Raw genomic sequence first — 15,608 nt, 5'->3', positions numbered from 1 at the left:
AGTACATTTGTCTCTTAGAGATAAGTGATTTAATTACTATTAGTTAGTAAGTGACTTTTACAAAGCATTTTTAGTGAGAACAATGAAAATAACTTCTTATTATTTACTTGTTTTAATATATTTTTATTTTTATTTTCCAAAATATTTTAAAAATTTCAATCAAACACGTTGTTTTTAATGTTTTCCAATTTTAAAAAATGATCTCTATTTCCTAAAACCAAATGCAATCTTAATATTTACAATTCGTTCTTTTATTACAAAATTATAAAACTTCATCCCTAATGTAAAACCATCCAAAAACAACAAATTTGGTATAGATTGATAAATAAAAAGGGAAAGGAAAGAGAAAAGGCAGAAAAAAGAAGGAATGATAAAGAAATTCAAATTAAACTTTATTGAAGATAGGTGGCAAAAAAAGGCAAAAGAAAAAGTAAAAGTAGAAGGAATCAATTGCATGGCAAAACAAAATGACCTAAAGTGGCAAATGATTGCCAAAGTAGGGTCTGAACTTTGGGGTGCATGCATACATACCCCTTTCACATTACAATACCTTCACTATAATAATCATAAATATTAAAGCTAATTTTATCCTCTAATCAATTCTACAATAAATTAAAATTTACAACAAATCTGGGCAACCCTTCCCCCCCCCCCCCCCTTTTTACAAAGCTAGGAAAGCCATGGAAAATAGAGCCATTGGAGCTGTTAGGATCCCCACCACTGCCTGCAATGCAACTACTCCTATCAACTTGGTGAACAGAGAGATACATAAATATGACAAATTCCACTTTGAAATGTTGAAATATAGGCTATTAATTTGTAAGTGTTATCTATAAAACTTGAAAAAGAGATTTAAAAAAATAAATAAAAACATGATGTTAAATATATCTAAAATTAAAAGACTATTCTTTTGATGCATTACATCTAAATTATCTACATATTTTACAATTTAATCTATGTATGGAAATAACCTTTTAATTCTATTGACGATGTTTACTTGTCTTTTAACCTACCATATTCATGTAGATCATACACTAGATATAAATGTGTTCGTAATTTGATTTCTTTTAAATATTTCTAGTCATACCCAAACTATATTTAATATCCAAATTAACAATTAAGATAATAAAAGGAGATTCATGCAATTAACAATAAATTAGTTTTTCTAAACTTTAATATATTTTTGGATAAGAAGTTTATATAAAAATTCTGTATAAATCTTTTTATGTGTATTGAAAATAATAGTAATAATAATCCAACAAGTACGAAAAGTTTGAGATAAATGATCGTTGTTCATGAAAATTTTAGTGTCTTCTTTCTTTCTTTCTCCTTATTTATTGATTGATTGATTGAATTGAAAATCACAGACTATCATTGAGCAAGCTTTTAAAGGTACAATGCAATGCATTGAGAGAGTCAAATTGTACCTTTCCGCCATGATCAGAGGTTGGCAAAGGTCGAATAGTGGCAGAATCAACTTCACCAGTCGGCAATGGAACTGCAGGGTTACTGTTGATAAAAGGGATGCCCTCTCCACCTTTATCCGGCACCAGTGTTGGTACTGCAACCGGTGAGCTGGCACTTGGTGACGGTGAAACCGCCTGGCGAGGCCGAAATGGCCATGGATATGTTGGAGATGAAGATGACACCACTGTTCCACCGGAAGTTGGTGCCGGAGCCGCTGCTGGAGGCAATTCCGGTGATGGGGTTCTCTCATTTTCTGCCGGAGTGACTTTTATGGAGAGCTTTTGAGAGCCTCGGCATGTTTTGAGAGTGCCATTGTTGAAAGCAAAGTAGAAGAAACCAGTGCGAGAAGGGTGCCACTGCACATTGTATAAACGAAGTCGACCGGGAAATTACTTACCTTTTCTTTTTGGTTTAATTGTGGTTTCGGTCCCTATAGTATACTCAAACCTAGGATTAATTTTTATACGTTAATTTTGTTAATTTAATTCTCTACTTTTATAATGTTTTTATGGTCCAAAAAGTTAACTTTGTTAACTCTTCGTATTAAAATGATAATGTGGATTTTTAAGAGCATATGGTAATAAGAATCGGGTCTGAACCCTCTCCTTTATTTATTTTTTTAAAATTTCATTACTCTCTTTCAAAAATTAATGTCAAGATTCGTCATAATTTTCTTAACAATACTGCGTCCAATACCAAAAAATCAGCATAATAAATTGGAAGACAGTGTTTTTTTAAACCATATCAATATTTTAACGAAAATAGATAGTGGACTAACAAATGAAATTAAAAGTAACACATGAACTAGATTATGCTTTTAAAGTATAGGGATCAAATCTCAAAATTAAACATAATAAAAGGATCAAAACTAAATTTAATCTTTTTCTTTCTTTCTCAATCTTGAAGACCAATTTATAAATGCTAAATGAACAACTAGTTTCTAATAAGACCAATAATTATGCAAACAAATGGTATATGGAAAGTGAGATTACCTCATAGGAGGAGGAGTTGGGGTTGGTAAGAAGGGAAGCTTGAGTGAAATTGCAGAGAATGAAGGCATTTTTGTTTTGGAAAATGTAGAGCTCGTACTGATACTTATGCTTGAAAACTGAGTAAATATACAACCAAAAAAAAATTAAAACCCCAAAATATTAAACTTGTTGTTGGAGTTGATGGTAGCAGAAGAAACACTTACTTACTGAGTCTCCAACATGAACAGTAGGGTTTTCCCAGTGTGAAACGCCACCCACCATGATTGTTGCAGACAGTGAAGGCAAGAAGAATTGGAAGAGGAAGATTAAGATGGAGAAGAAGATTCTCTCCATTAATTTCAGATATTAGCTTTAGAAGAGAGACAGTCCTTTGAGTGATTACTTAGAGCATTTCATGGGGAGGAGAGTCTGGAATTGGATGACAGACAATGAGACATGGGATATATTGGAGCTAATTGTGTTGTGTTAGGGTGTTTTTTTTTTTGGTATTATTTTAGACAGTAAAAGGTAGCATCATTTTGTCTGTGGAAAAAACTTACCTCCTTCGCTTTTTCTTTAAAAAAAGAGATAAATAATGATTGGTAAGAATGTAGATATGATATCATATTCCAATGTGTATTTATATGGTGTTATGTCCAAACATAAAAAAGAATGGCAATTGGCAAATGGGAATGGTACAAATGATGGGGTTTATTATTCTAAAATGATTAGTTCAGTGATTATCTTTTTCTTCAAATAATTATTTTAATTTTTCATTCTAGGTAGCTAGGGAATCCAATTTGCTTTTTGAGTGTAAACTTTGCTTTACACCCTTTTAGATTTTATATTAGTCGAGGTCTGATAATATAATGTATCATTTCTTTTTACTGCCAACACCGATGGTACTCTAATCTTACATTAAAAAATAATTTTATTTTAAGGCCGATTGAGTCTTAGCTCGATATTGATATTATTTTCAGTGTAAAAGGATATGAGCTTGAGTGCGTTGAAATGAATAGTTTATCAAACGGGAAATTCTAAAATCCGATGGAATGAAATCAAATTAAATGTATTAAAATATGGTCAATAAGCAATTTCCTTTTAACAGTCAAAAAGCAAGAAATCACTTTAATATGAGGAAAAATGATCTGTCAATTTCACACCCTCAGATTCTGAGTGTCAACTTCAATTTTAAGACAGAAAAGTATGTATTGTTGGGTTCCAATTAATTGCTTTCAGTTGATTTCATTCCATATTTGGTTTTTAATTTTATTTCTTTAATTTAAATATATGTTAGTATGGTTTTTAACTCATATTTAGTGTTTTTTAGTTGAATTACAGAGTAAAAATATTAAAAATAGGATTTAATGTTGTATATACTTTGAATATTTAGGACGGGTAAATTATAAAAATAGTTACTTTTGTTTGTTTCAGATTATATTTTAGTCATTTATGTTTGAAATGTTACGTTTTAGTCACTTACGTTATCTTTTTGTTACGAAGTGGTTACTCTACCGTTAAGCTCCGTTACCTCTGTAACCACGGTCCTACGTGGCAGTCCAAATGAGTTTTAAATACCAACTTGGATGTCTCACGTGGCAGTCCAAATTAAATTTATTTAATTAAAAGCCTATTTTCATCCCAGCAACTGGACATCCAAGTTGGCATTTAAAACTCATTTGGACTGCCACGTAGGACTGCCGTTAGGGAGGTAACGGAGTTTAACGGTAGAGTGACCACTTCGTAACAAAACGATAACGTAAATGACTAAAACGTAGCATTTCAAACATAAGTGATTAAAATGTAATCTTAAGCCAACTAAAGTGACTATTTTTGTAGTTTACCCTATTTAGGATTTAGTCTCCTACTTTTACTTTTAAGAATATAATCTTTCTATTTTTAGATATAAAAATTCGGGTTCAATTGTTATCACATTAAAATTTTTCTATTAAACTCATTGGTATGACCATTTGAAATTAAAAAAAATTGATAGTCATGTAACAAAAAATAATATTGAAAATGCTAATATGAATTTTTTTCTTAAAAACAACTATTCGAACTTGACAAGGTAAAATAATTCTTTTTATTGAAATAGTGTTCTTCAACAAAAATTGAAGTCAATGTTTTGATTGAAATAGTTAACAATATTAACTATTTAGATTAACTAATGATATTATAAAAGTAGAATGACCAATCATGTCAGAAATTAAAATATGTAGATTAAATCTCAAGTTTCAATCTAGCATAGAGGCCAAAATTGAAATTTGACCATTGTCTTATAATGTCAGAAAAAGCAAAAAGCAAGGCAAACCTAAAAGAAGTGGGAAGTCACATCTCTAAGATCCCTTAGACATTCAAATTATATATATCCACGTAACATTTTTAAGGGTTAATCCTCAATTTGGCCCCCGTACTATACATGATTTCCCACTTGATACTTAGACTTTTTTTTATCTCAGTTTGGTACTTAAACTATCATTTTGTTTCTTGGTTCTATCCAATTTTTGTAATAAGATTAAAAAAACCAATTGACATGAATTAAAATGTGTCATGTGACACACCCAACCAATCAGAATGTGGCACATGACATTTAGGGGGTGTTTGGTTCGCTGAATGTAATATTACTGCCCATAATGTTACATTCCGAAATGAGACTATGTGTTTGGATTTCAACATTCCAACCATCCCGTAATATCACATTAAGGATATCCCGTAATATAGGGTGTGATCTCATTACAACCCATTTCTTAGGTAATCTTAGATTACGAGCGTAATATTAAATTTTGGACCAATGTGCCCTTTATTTTTATTAATCTAATCAATTTAGACTTTTTTCTTAAATAAAGTTTAAGACTAATTAAAAACAAAAAAAAAATAGTAGTGAACCAATAGATATCATACATTACAATTATAACCATTATATTTTATTTAATATTTTATTTATTAATACATTAATTATGATTATAAATATAATTATGGTTGGTGTTGCATTCACTTTTATAATTATGATTTATAAATTTATTTCAACACAATATATTTACTTATTAATATATAAATTTTAATAAAAAGTAAGAATTGTAATAATTTATCATATCTTTATGGAAATTGAGACTAAAAATATTAAAGAAACTAAACTTGTTAAAAAAACTATTTCGTAACAAAGAGAATTGAGTAAAATATGTTTCTAAGTAATCTTGCATTCTATCAACCAAATATTTAAATCTTACTTTCCAGCCAAATGAACAAAATAAGATAATCTCACATTCCACTAGTAATATTACATTCCCGTAATCTTATTACGGAACCTAAACTAAGATTAGGCAAATCAAATGCCCAATTAAGTTTTTTTTTTTTTTGGTACAAGGGCAAAATCATAAACGAGGAACAAGTTAATGCCAGGGAATATTAGAATCACTTGTCGAGGTTTGCATTGCCGCTCTCTAGACGAGAAAGCCCATCGGATGGTAACCTTTTTGCACCCTTAGGCGGATCTACTTTAAAAGGGAGCAAATGTCTTCCCATAGCGGTTCTAACTTCTAGTGAACAGCGGACTGCCTAGAGATGATTGAAGCCTCTTTTTTTTTTCGGTTGTTATGATATTTCCTTGGGTAATTTGGACAGTTTCCAATTTAACCAGGAGATGTTAGAAAAGAACTAGCCTATCGTGGAACTTAGAGTCCATACGAAGAGAGAGGGGTTGAATTTCTAGCCCTGTTATTCCAATGGCTCCCGCAAGTATTCCCGTGCTATGGTTGACCATAGAGTAAAGTCCAACGCTGCAGCTACACCTAGCATTTAGGTAGGGTTCATCTCAGGAGTTCGGTTGACATTAATTGCCAACTTACTATCGGGCGAAGTATTGGTGTCTAATTGTTTTTTATTAGCAGCAAATTGATATGTTACTGACAACCAATAATAGCTCAGACATTTTAAAACTTTGTTAGGATTTGGTTTTATACCGAAAAAACATACATGATTTTTGTGCTTCTATATCTGCCAGACAGTAATCACATTTTTCTTCACGAAATCCACCGATCCATTCTATCGGCAACCAAGATCATTTATCCACCATATCGCCCGATCGCCGAGGTGAGGAATGTTAGTGCTATCAACTCATATCTCAGGATTCGATCCAAACCAAACAGCGCGTGCAAACGTGCATGTGTGGAATAAGTGATCCAAGGTTTCCTGTTCAACGTGGCACATTGAGCATGTGCTGTCAAGGCCTAGTATCTTCTCTACTTTTTTTTATTATTATCTGATTGGCAAGCATCGATTGATGATTTTCCAAAGAAAAATTAACGATTTTAAAGGAAGCTTGATCTATCAGAAAGCTCGCCAATTAATCAGAGCTACCAGGCTAGATTGAGATTTCAGGTGTTGGAGGTGTAAGAATCTGTACACTTCCTTAACATTGAATTCCCCAGTATAATTATATTTACATACAAAGCGATCTCTGGAGTTCAACACTGAGAATACCCTGGAAGATAGTTCAAGTTCCCAAGATTCATGCAACTGCTCTCAGATTATAGTTGGATTCCATGATAAATGACCCTATGGACGTATGCTCGTAATCAGCAATCCTGGTAGATTTTGCTAAGTATATTGTATGATGAACTATCAACACTCGGTTTCCATTCCAGATTTGAACTTCCAATCCCCGAGCACAAATATCTCGTCCTCAGAAGATTCTCTTCAACTCCGATAATCGGTTGATTTGGCTATTACCTACAAAAGAATTCTCTACATAAACCCCTGTGGGTTATTAAGTACGCTCCATGCTTGCTTAGCTAGAAGGGCATCATTCATTATCTGGGATTGACGAATTTCGGGGCCACCGAACTGCATAGGTCTGCATAAATGCTCCCATTTACTTGGGTGTAATCCACGTTTAAGAGGATTATGTCCCCACCAAAAGGACTGTACGATTCTGCCAAATGAATTGAGTGTCGATTTTGATGCCTGAACATAGGAATGATAGAGAGTAGAGGGAGAGTGACGCAAGAGTTGACCTGATTAAAGTCAACTAACCAACGACAGATAATAGTATGCATTTTCATCCCGCTAATATGCCATATGCATGCGATTGATATGTTGAAAGAATTGGTTCTTCTTGTTCATAAAACCCAAATGGATTCCGAAATACGCATTAAATATTTAAATAACATATTTGACTTTGGCTGACCATTTATCCACCATTGATCTGACCTCGGTTGACTATGTTGACCCACCATTAATTTTAAATATTTTTCATAAATATCAATTTTTCAAAACATATATATTTTGTAATTTTTTAAAAATTTAGAATAGTTTTGAAATCTATTTTTTTATTTTTAAAATTTTTAATGTTAATTTTTTTGTTTTTAATTTCTAGGCTTTATTTCTTAGTTGAACTTTTCTCTTTTTTACATTTTTATTTATTCTTTTTGAATTTTTAGGATTTTTGAAAAAAATTAAAATTGATCACAAATTTTCTAGAATATATATTTTTGAAAATATGAGTTTTTTTAAAATTTTCTAATATTTAAATACTTTTTATTTTATAAAATTTTCCATTTATATTTCTTTAACTTTTAAAAGTTATATTTATATATAATAATTTTATGAATTTTTTAAATATTTTATTTTAAAAAATTTAAATATTTTTATATATTATATGTGATACTTTTTTTACTTTTTAATCAATATAAAATACATCATATTAAAAAAAGTTGACATTCTAATAGCGCCACATGGATTTTTTTAATGATGTAGGCCAATTTGAGTAACGGATGACAGTTTAAGTGAGACAAAAAATAATACCAAAATGAGAATAAATACAATGCATGGCATTTTAATTGAAAAATTAATTATATTAATTATTTGAATAATATTATAAAAATATAAAATCAAAGTTAAAAATTAAAATATAAAAATTAAATCTTAAATGACCAAAATTTGTTTATATTATTAAAAAGAAGTCACCAAAAACTGGAAAAAGGCCCTGACAAATTTGAGTAGCCTACTCTCAAAGTAGTTGCTTCGACTTTGGTCACTCTTTATTAATTGGTCAACGTATGTCATACCAAAATATTACTATACAGAATATTTCAACTTTAAAGTTGTGAGGAAAAAAAACCCTTAGTTGCTCATGAAGAAAATCTTCTGGATTTTCTTTATACAAAAACAGAAGAAAACCTTCCTGATTTTCTGATCCCAATGATATCATATTTTCCATGATAACTTCAATAGGGAAATAAAGGTTTATTATTGTTTTTTTTTTAAATAGATATAACAAAAAAAACTTTTCTTTAAGTGCGCCTCCCCTCATTTCTTTTCGACCATCGGGCGATTGGCCATCAATGTCTGGCTTCTTTTTTTTGCTTTCGATTTTTTCTTCTCCCTTCTCTTCCGGCACATAGTCTATGGACTTTGCTCCCTCTCTTTCGTCGGCCATTTGAGATACTTGTCTCTAACCGCTTGTGATGACTCCTCCCCTTTTGTCCAAAGCATCGAGCTTGATCCGTTTGGCTTCCTCTCGCATCCCCAATGTTTTGGCTGCACCTTTACCAATTTGGCCTCCTTGGTTTGAAACGTGAAGGCTGATGATGGCCTCGACCTCTTCCCTCCAATCGCCGTTTCTTCTTCAAGCCAAGGTGGTCATACTCATTGGTGCTTTTTTACAAGTTACTGTGACATGACTTCCTACCAAAGGCATTACATGCCAATGGTAAGTACATCCAATCCACCTCAACCTCCATCTTCCAACCTCCCTTAAAAATCTCCTCCATAGTGGCTAGGTTTTACTTGCTTGTTACTTTAGGGTTTGTTAGAACTGAGCTCTAACATTTTTTAAGCCGGTTGGCTTACTCGTTTTTATTTGAGCTGTTTTCGGGTTTTTTTTTTTTTTGGTTCTTGTTAATCAAGATATCCACCACCGATAGTAATAATTAATTCCCTTGCAGCAATTATTCTCCAAAAAGATAAATGACTACCCATAATATGTTACATTCCCAGGCGCAGAGATCAAACCCCAACCATATAATTAAGGAATGAGGTGAGCAATCGTACCACACCTCACTTTTGTACATGTTCTTTTATGAGAATTCTACCGCATTTTGAACAAAAAAATAAAAAAGAAGAAGAAAAAAAGGATTATTGATTTGTTTCTAAGGACTCGTAATTAGAGGTGTGACAAAATGAACCGGAACCCATAATCCATTAAAAATACCCAATCCTACTTGACTGTCACCTCTAATATAAAATTAAAAAAGAGCATCCGAAAGGAGCTGTCCGAAGAAAGCCTTTATCAAACACTTTGCATCATTCATGCACATAATTTTCATCAAGGCATCAGAAATCAAAAGCTCTAACTAATAATATAAACAGATAATTACTGACCTTTTCTAAATTCTTGTCAAAAGGGCTGCCATAAGTTGTCACCACATAAATACAGTACACTATTCTAGAATCATTTGCTCCTTATTGCACATGCAGCTGCAGGAGGAACAACCCATCATTACCTATATAAATCAACTTAATGCCTCCTCCCCTACAATCCTTTGCCACAAAATCTTCTATTCAATAACAAGGAATTTTTCCTTCGTTCCAATCACTTTATGTTTTGTTTATAGACCAACATGAACCACAACTGCTCTAGACAACTATCAGCTTTAGCATAGCTATTCAAAGGAAGATAAATTTAATGGTGCCCCCTTCTATTACCCCATTCCTTTCCTCCCCTATGTCAGATTAGGTATTTTCCCTTCTGCCTCACTCAAATCTCAAGAAAATAATATCTACCACTGCAAAGATCGAACTCTACGTAGCATACGCGGTGGTCTTCGCTGCTCGACAACTGGAACCACCTTCTCCATAAGCTGCAGTACATATCAACATGATAAGCAACTCCTATAGGAACTTAATAGGCACAACTTATTGTAGTATTCTCTGTCATCCATAATTGCATTTCTCACTCAGGTATTGTTTGAGAACTCAACTACTAAAGCCAAGTTACATATAAGAGGGCTAAAAAACAGGCCAAGTTCAACCAGAAATAAATACACTTCTCTTGCATATTTAAATCAAATTATGCTACTTGTTGGAAACAGAAAAGGTAGACATTCTCAGTTCTTTAAGTTCCTATTAACAACAGGATCCTAGAAATTTAGTGCAATAGATTATTCTTAAAAAGTTCCCTCTTTAATATCCCATTAACATATTGATTGTTCCAATTACGCTCCAAACTACTTTATTTGACCAATCCCATTGAATCTGATTAACCATTAATCTAAAACTTAATGCTGTCATAAAAGCAGCGGTTCATTACCTGCTTAAATCGTTCCTTAGTTCTCTCAGCCTGCAAGTATTTAATTTCAGTTAGACAAATACACATAAAAATCCAGTGAAGTGAAGGACCGTTGCAATGCATTAACATAGAAGTTACAGTACAGTCAAATAGAAAGCATGAAGCATTAACTTACTCTACAAGATAGTAGTCCTAAAATTTAAAACATTGTAACTAAGAAACAAAGGACAAAAAGAAAGCCTAAAATCTAAGCTGCTAGGAATTGGGACACAGGACATGAAAACAGAAATATATAAAAAAACAAGATGGTAAAAGATAAAACTAACTTAGTTCCTTCAAAGCAATTGATTTAACAACTCATATATGAGGCATAACAAGAGCAAGAAATGTCCTTCTCTGGGTAAAATATGATTAATGAAATGAGCATAAGTGCAAGAAATATCATGCATTGAATGAATTTTTCATTTTTAAGTGTGGTTAATATAAGTGAGTTTCTATGGATGCAAGTTTGCATGTGTTTGAATAATTGGCCCTGGCAACATACTCAAGTAACATAATACAAGGAGAAACTAGAAGAAATGGAACATAAATGACAATGGTGGAGGAAGCCAAAACTTAGCCCTATAAATAAAAAGCAACAGCCGGTCATTGGCTAAATTGAGTATATGCAACAATGGCAAGCCAGGGAATTCAAATTCAAGCTATCTTCAGCGCCAAGCATTAAAGCAGCCCGTAAATAGATAAATGCATTTACAGTGAATCTAAACATTTTAAGTTCTTGAAAATGCTAGGCTTCTAAATTTAAAAGCATAAAATAATGTAGGATGCACCAATGTGACTATGTAAAGGACCATAGTCTATAAACACAGTGTATAGCAAATAAATAAAATTTTCTATAGTCTATATAAAAGAAAAAAAATTCTAAAGAACACATGAAGCTGAAAGATGATGTAAGACTGCCAAGTGAGGGAACACCACAAAATGAGATTATAACTTACAAGTAACTTGGAAACTCATATAGTGAATAATCACTAACCAAATCCAACAAAGGCCATGGACGTAGAGGCCAAGGAAATTAAAGTAGAATCAAAGAGATCACTGTGAAACTTATTGTTGCTAGATGCATCAAGCCACTTAAACCCAGCAATGCTAAAAAAGGAAAGAAAAAAAAAACAAGTATAGTTATTACCAACTTTGGATGTTTGGAAATAAAAGTTGATCAAAACAAAAGTTCCTAGCTTTAAAACAAAATCCTTCCAGTGGCAGATAATGCTAGTGTCTCTACTAGATGAAGTTAATTGCAACTACACTGAGAACATGCGATACACAATGAGTTTGAGATTAAAAAGATTTCCCACCTTTAGTATGAAAAATTAACCATTCTTATTATTATTTGAAATCATAAAACCAAAGGTGATCAAAATTGAGAACAAAATTCAATACCTTTTCTTTCAACAGCCATTCATTCTCCTCTTCCAGCTTCACAGCTAAGGATTCCAATTCAACTTGGTATGCCTGCAATTAAGAGAGAAAAATAAAACACCAGTTTTTTTTTTTTTTGTGTGTGTGTGTGTGTGTACTTAGGGAAAAAAAAAGCTAATAACATTGCCAAAATTCAATCAAAAGAGATCAACCAATTTAATACCTGCTTCCTTTCCCGAGACCGGGCAGCAGATTCCCTGTTCTTAATCATCCTTCTCTGGCGCTGCTGGGCAGCCTTGTCCAACGGCTCCATCAAAACCCCTCTTCCTCTCTTCCCTCTCCCTCCACCCCCTCCACTTCCAATAACTTCCATCCCGTTCCCCAGCCCAACAATTGACCCCTCCATCTTATCCAGAATTTGAAATGCACCCCCTCCCACCGGATCAAACGTGTAGACTCCACCACTCAATCTATCCGGATGCAACTTAACCTCCGCCGACGCAACGGCCGCCGCTTCCTCCACTGCACCGGCCTTCGCCAAGAAATCCTCCAAAGTCATCATCTCGTCGGGCACCTCCTCCTTCATCGTGATCTCTTTCCTCTCGCCGGATACAATTTCCCTCCAAACCTCGTCTACACTTTTCGCCACATTGTTATTACAATCCGCGACGGTTTGAACCTGAGGAACTTCGGGATTATCAGAGACCGAATTCGGAATCGGAGCGTCGATCAAAGTTATGGAAGCGTCAACCAGAGTGGTCTCCGTCGACGTAGCGACCGAGTAAACGTTTCGGAGGATGCCATCGACCGTCATTGTAGAGCTCAATCTGTTTTCGTTATCGTCGTTGGTTTTTTGATCGGTTAAAAGTAGGGGTTTTGTAGAGGAAGAAGTAGTAGAGCGTCGGGATAGATCCGAATTTCGCGAATTTGAAGTCGACGACGCCATATTCGGCGGCGATTTCTCCCTTTACCGAGAGATTCTCCCGTGGAAAACTTCAGTCTTCCCCGAGATGTTGAGCTTTTATCTAGGGTTTGGTGGATATTTGGGGATTTTGAACTTGTCGTACTTTTTGGGGTTTTGGGTTTGTTATTCTGTTGGGATCAAGGAGACTAAAGAGCGCGTGCGAGGGCGAGTGGACCAATTTTCCGATCGAGAGATGTTTGACTGGGCTTGTTTTTTGGGAGGAACGGTAGATGTTAGCGTTACGGAGGTTGTGAGTTTAGGGGGAAGTCACTGTCCATTTTTTTATTGATTTCCCGGTTGCATTGATGAACTGAGATTACGTGTCGCAGTTTCATTCGCTTGCTTATAAGTTTTGGGTCAGAATTGCTCGTTTATTTTAATCCGATTGTTAGCTAAACCAGGCCCGTTTGGGTTGTATCATCCAACACTTTAGGGCACGTTTAGTTCGCTGTATTGGATTAGAGGTGTATTGGATTAGATGTGTAATGGAATAGAGGTGTAATAGCAAATCAACTGTTTGGTTGAATGTAATGGAATAGAGGCGTAATAGTAATCTTGTGTTTGGTTGAATAGAATAGAGGTGTAATAGCATAATAGAAAAAACTAAAATGACTAGAATACCCTTAGCATAAATTTGTTTAGGTAAATAATTATTGTTATTGTTATTAAATTTTAATAAGATTATTAATATCAATAATAAATAATTTAATCATATTTTAATATAATTATTATTAAATATATTATAATTAAAATATATAATTTAATAAAATTCTTAATAATCAATATTCTTATATGAATTTATACACTCATTTCCTTTTATATATTAATATACCACATTAACCGGTTTATATTTATATCAATGGCAAAAAAATTTTGGGAGAAGATTTTTGAGGACTGCTTTTGTTTGCAAATAACATCATTCATTCTGTGGGGAAAAAATTATGAATGAGCCCGCTTATTAATTACCTTTTTTATTTTGTATTGAAGTCGTTGTCACTGGTTCAAAAGTCGATATATATGTAATATTATTAAAATAATATTTTTTATTTTAATTATTTAAAAATATTTTTAATTAATGCGGTGTATATGAATATACACATTTAATTAGTTTTATTTTAATAAAATTTTCCTAATTTATTCATTCAATTTTAATCACCTTACAATTTATTCATTGTATTATATCTCTGAGATCCAATTTTAATATATTGAATATTTGTTTTTAATCAAGTTCTTTACTTGATTATATCTAATGTTCCAATTTTAAAAATTTGAATATGTATGTGCATGCACATTTATACCGAATACATATTGAAAGAGAGAATGTGTGAAGGGCAAATGGCTTGATACATAATAGAAGGTCAAACCGAAGATAATTAAAATTTATTACACATCATACTCAATCAAGTGCTTTTAAGAAAAAATTGATTTATAACACACATGGACATGCATAAATAAATAAGCAAGGAAAGAAAAGTGAATTACTTTCTATCACTCAAAAGGTCAAAGAGTTTTCCACCATATATCTCAAAATAGCTAGCGACAATTTAAATCTCATTTGTGATAAATGGTGATGCAAGAATCTAATGAGGTCTTGTGCACTCACGAGAGGTAATGGTCGCATTGTGAACGTCTTACCACTACCGAAATAAAAATATATTTCGTGAACTGAAATTAGCAACAATACCACAGAACCATGAATTGCAAAAACAAGGAGATGTGAAACAAAAGACTATAAACCAAGGAAAATAAGAAAATGACTATAATGTCTTAGGCTAATGTGATTTCTTTAGTTTACAATAGAGCTTTCTTCTCTTTTACGAAACTAGTTCTTTTAGCACTAATTCTCTCATCGGTCTCAAATTCGAAACCCAATCATATGCATCAATTTTCTACTAATAATTCTAAATCTTCCAAATAGTTTCCTCCATTCATTTAAAATATCATGTACATCAATTTACAAAAACTATGGTTCCAACTAGAATCTAATTTCTTCATGACTCTTTGAATTTGGGGTGCAGCAATGTTTCTAAACCAAAGCAACCATTCACGGTAAGGCATAAGGGGCAAGAGTAAATGTAAATTGATGGAATATAAAATAAGATTGACGCTAAAAGGAAGTTTACACATTTAATGACCAAAACTAATTCACTATGAAGTTCGAGGATTTACAATGATTCAAAAACTACCACTTTAATATTCACGAAAAAGCTATATTTAGAAGAAAGCTGAAAGGAATAGATGGCTATACACCATCCAAGATGCATGTAAGCTTTGAGATTCAAAAATAGTAGAAGCGCATGATGTAAACAATATAAACTTTAAGCAATCAACCAATGTGGAATTCTCGGCTAAGTTATGTTCGATTGCACAATATAACCATACCTCGAAAGAAGCTCTTTATCATCAATAGCATGAAGATCCAAAAGGCCACTCAAAATCCCCTTGAACTCGGAGAATGGAACCCATCGGATGTAGCACGCCTCGAACTTTGGGCGGT

The 15,608-nt window shown here is 33.0% G+C and overlaps 2 protein-coding genes across 8 annotated transcripts; both read right to left on the bottom strand.

Annotated features, from left to right (window-relative positions):
• Window positions 1–368: 368 nt before the first annotated feature.
• LOC105797034 (early nodulin-like protein 3) lies at window positions 369–2,927 on the bottom strand. 4 transcript variants are annotated; one of them, XM_012626960.2, is made up of 4 exons: window positions 2,663–2,927; window positions 2,460–2,575; window positions 1,428–1,823; window positions 369–748 (listed from the first exon to the last, which is right to left on the bottom strand). In XM_012626960.2, exons 1-4 carry the CDS (start codon window positions 2,790–2,792, stop codon window positions 662–664), a joined length of 729 nt encoding a protein of 242 aa, XP_012482414.1. In that variant the 5' UTR covers window positions 2,793–2,927; the 3' UTR covers window positions 369–661. The 4 variants fall into 4 exon arrangements, with proteins under 4 accessions (XP_012482414.1, XP_052484055.1, XP_012482416.1 ...); XM_052628095.1 differs by having other exon boundaries at window positions 369–735; window positions 2,663–2,926; XM_012626962.2 differs by having other exon boundaries at window positions 369–741; window positions 2,663–2,925.
• A 6,872-nt stretch (window positions 2,928–9,799) lies between these two features.
• On the bottom strand, window positions 9,800–13,363 carry LOC105797033 (G-box-binding factor 4). 4 transcript variants are annotated; one of them, XR_008194251.1, is made up of 5 exons: window positions 12,371–13,363; window positions 12,169–12,240; window positions 11,724–11,874; window positions 10,747–10,776; window positions 9,800–10,297 (listed from the first exon to the last, which is right to left on the bottom strand). XR_008194251.1 is itself a non-coding variant. In XM_012626958.2 (4 exons), the coding sequence occupies exons 1-4, from the start codon at window positions 13,091–13,093 to the stop codon at window positions 10,217–10,219; spliced, it is 906 nt and encodes a 301-aa protein (XP_012482412.1). In that variant the 5' UTR covers window positions 13,094–13,360; the 3' UTR covers window positions 9,800–10,216. The 4 variants fall into 4 exon arrangements, 2 of the variants coding, with proteins under 2 accessions (XP_012482412.1, XP_012482413.1); XR_001134600.2 differs by having other exon boundaries at window positions 11,762–11,874; XM_012626958.2 differs by lacking the exon at window positions 11,724–11,874 and having other exon boundaries at window positions 12,371–13,360.
• Window positions 13,364–15,608: the final 2,245 nt, after the last annotated feature.

The sequence above is a fragment of the Gossypium raimondii genome, chromosome 3, assembly GCF_025698545.1.
Source record: "Gossypium raimondii isolate GPD5lz chromosome 3, ASM2569854v1, whole genome shotgun sequence".
NCBI classification, from domain to species: domain Eukaryota; kingdom Viridiplantae; phylum Streptophyta; class Magnoliopsida; order Malvales; family Malvaceae; genus Gossypium; species Gossypium raimondii.
Note: the sequence above shows the minus strand (reverse complement) of the source record. Positions and strands in the feature narration are given on the sequence as shown.

What these genes read in the sequence shown, in the direction of transcription:
- LOC105797034 (XM_012626960.2), bottom strand. Translation starts at nt 2,792, where the DNA reads ATGGAGAGAATCTTCTTCTCCATCTTAATCTTCCTCTTCCAATTCTTC. An exon ending in TCATGTTGGAGACTCAGTAA is followed by an intron (nt 2,576 to 2,662) that starts GTAAGTGTTTCT and finishes ATATTTACTCAG; the next exon opens with TTTTCAAGCATAAGTATCAG. An exon ending in CCAACTCCTCCTCCTATGAG is followed by an intron (nt 1,824 to 2,459) that starts GTAATCTCACTT and finishes TACAATGTGCAG; the next exon opens with TGGCACCCTTCTCGCACTGG.
- LOC105797033 (XM_012626958.2), bottom strand. Translation starts at nt 13,093, where the DNA reads ATGGCGTCGTCGACTTCAAATTCGCGAAATTCGGATCTATCCCGACGC. An exon ending in GGTCTCGGGAAAGGAAGCAG is followed by an intron (nt 12,241 to 12,370) that starts GTATTAAATTGG and finishes TCTTAATTGCAG; the next exon opens with GCATACCAAGTTGAATTGGA. An exon ending in CTAAGGAACGATTTAAGCAG is followed by an intron (nt 10,298 to 10,746) that starts GTAATGAACCGC and finishes TATGTACTGCAG; the next exon opens with CTTATGGAGAAGGTGGTTCC.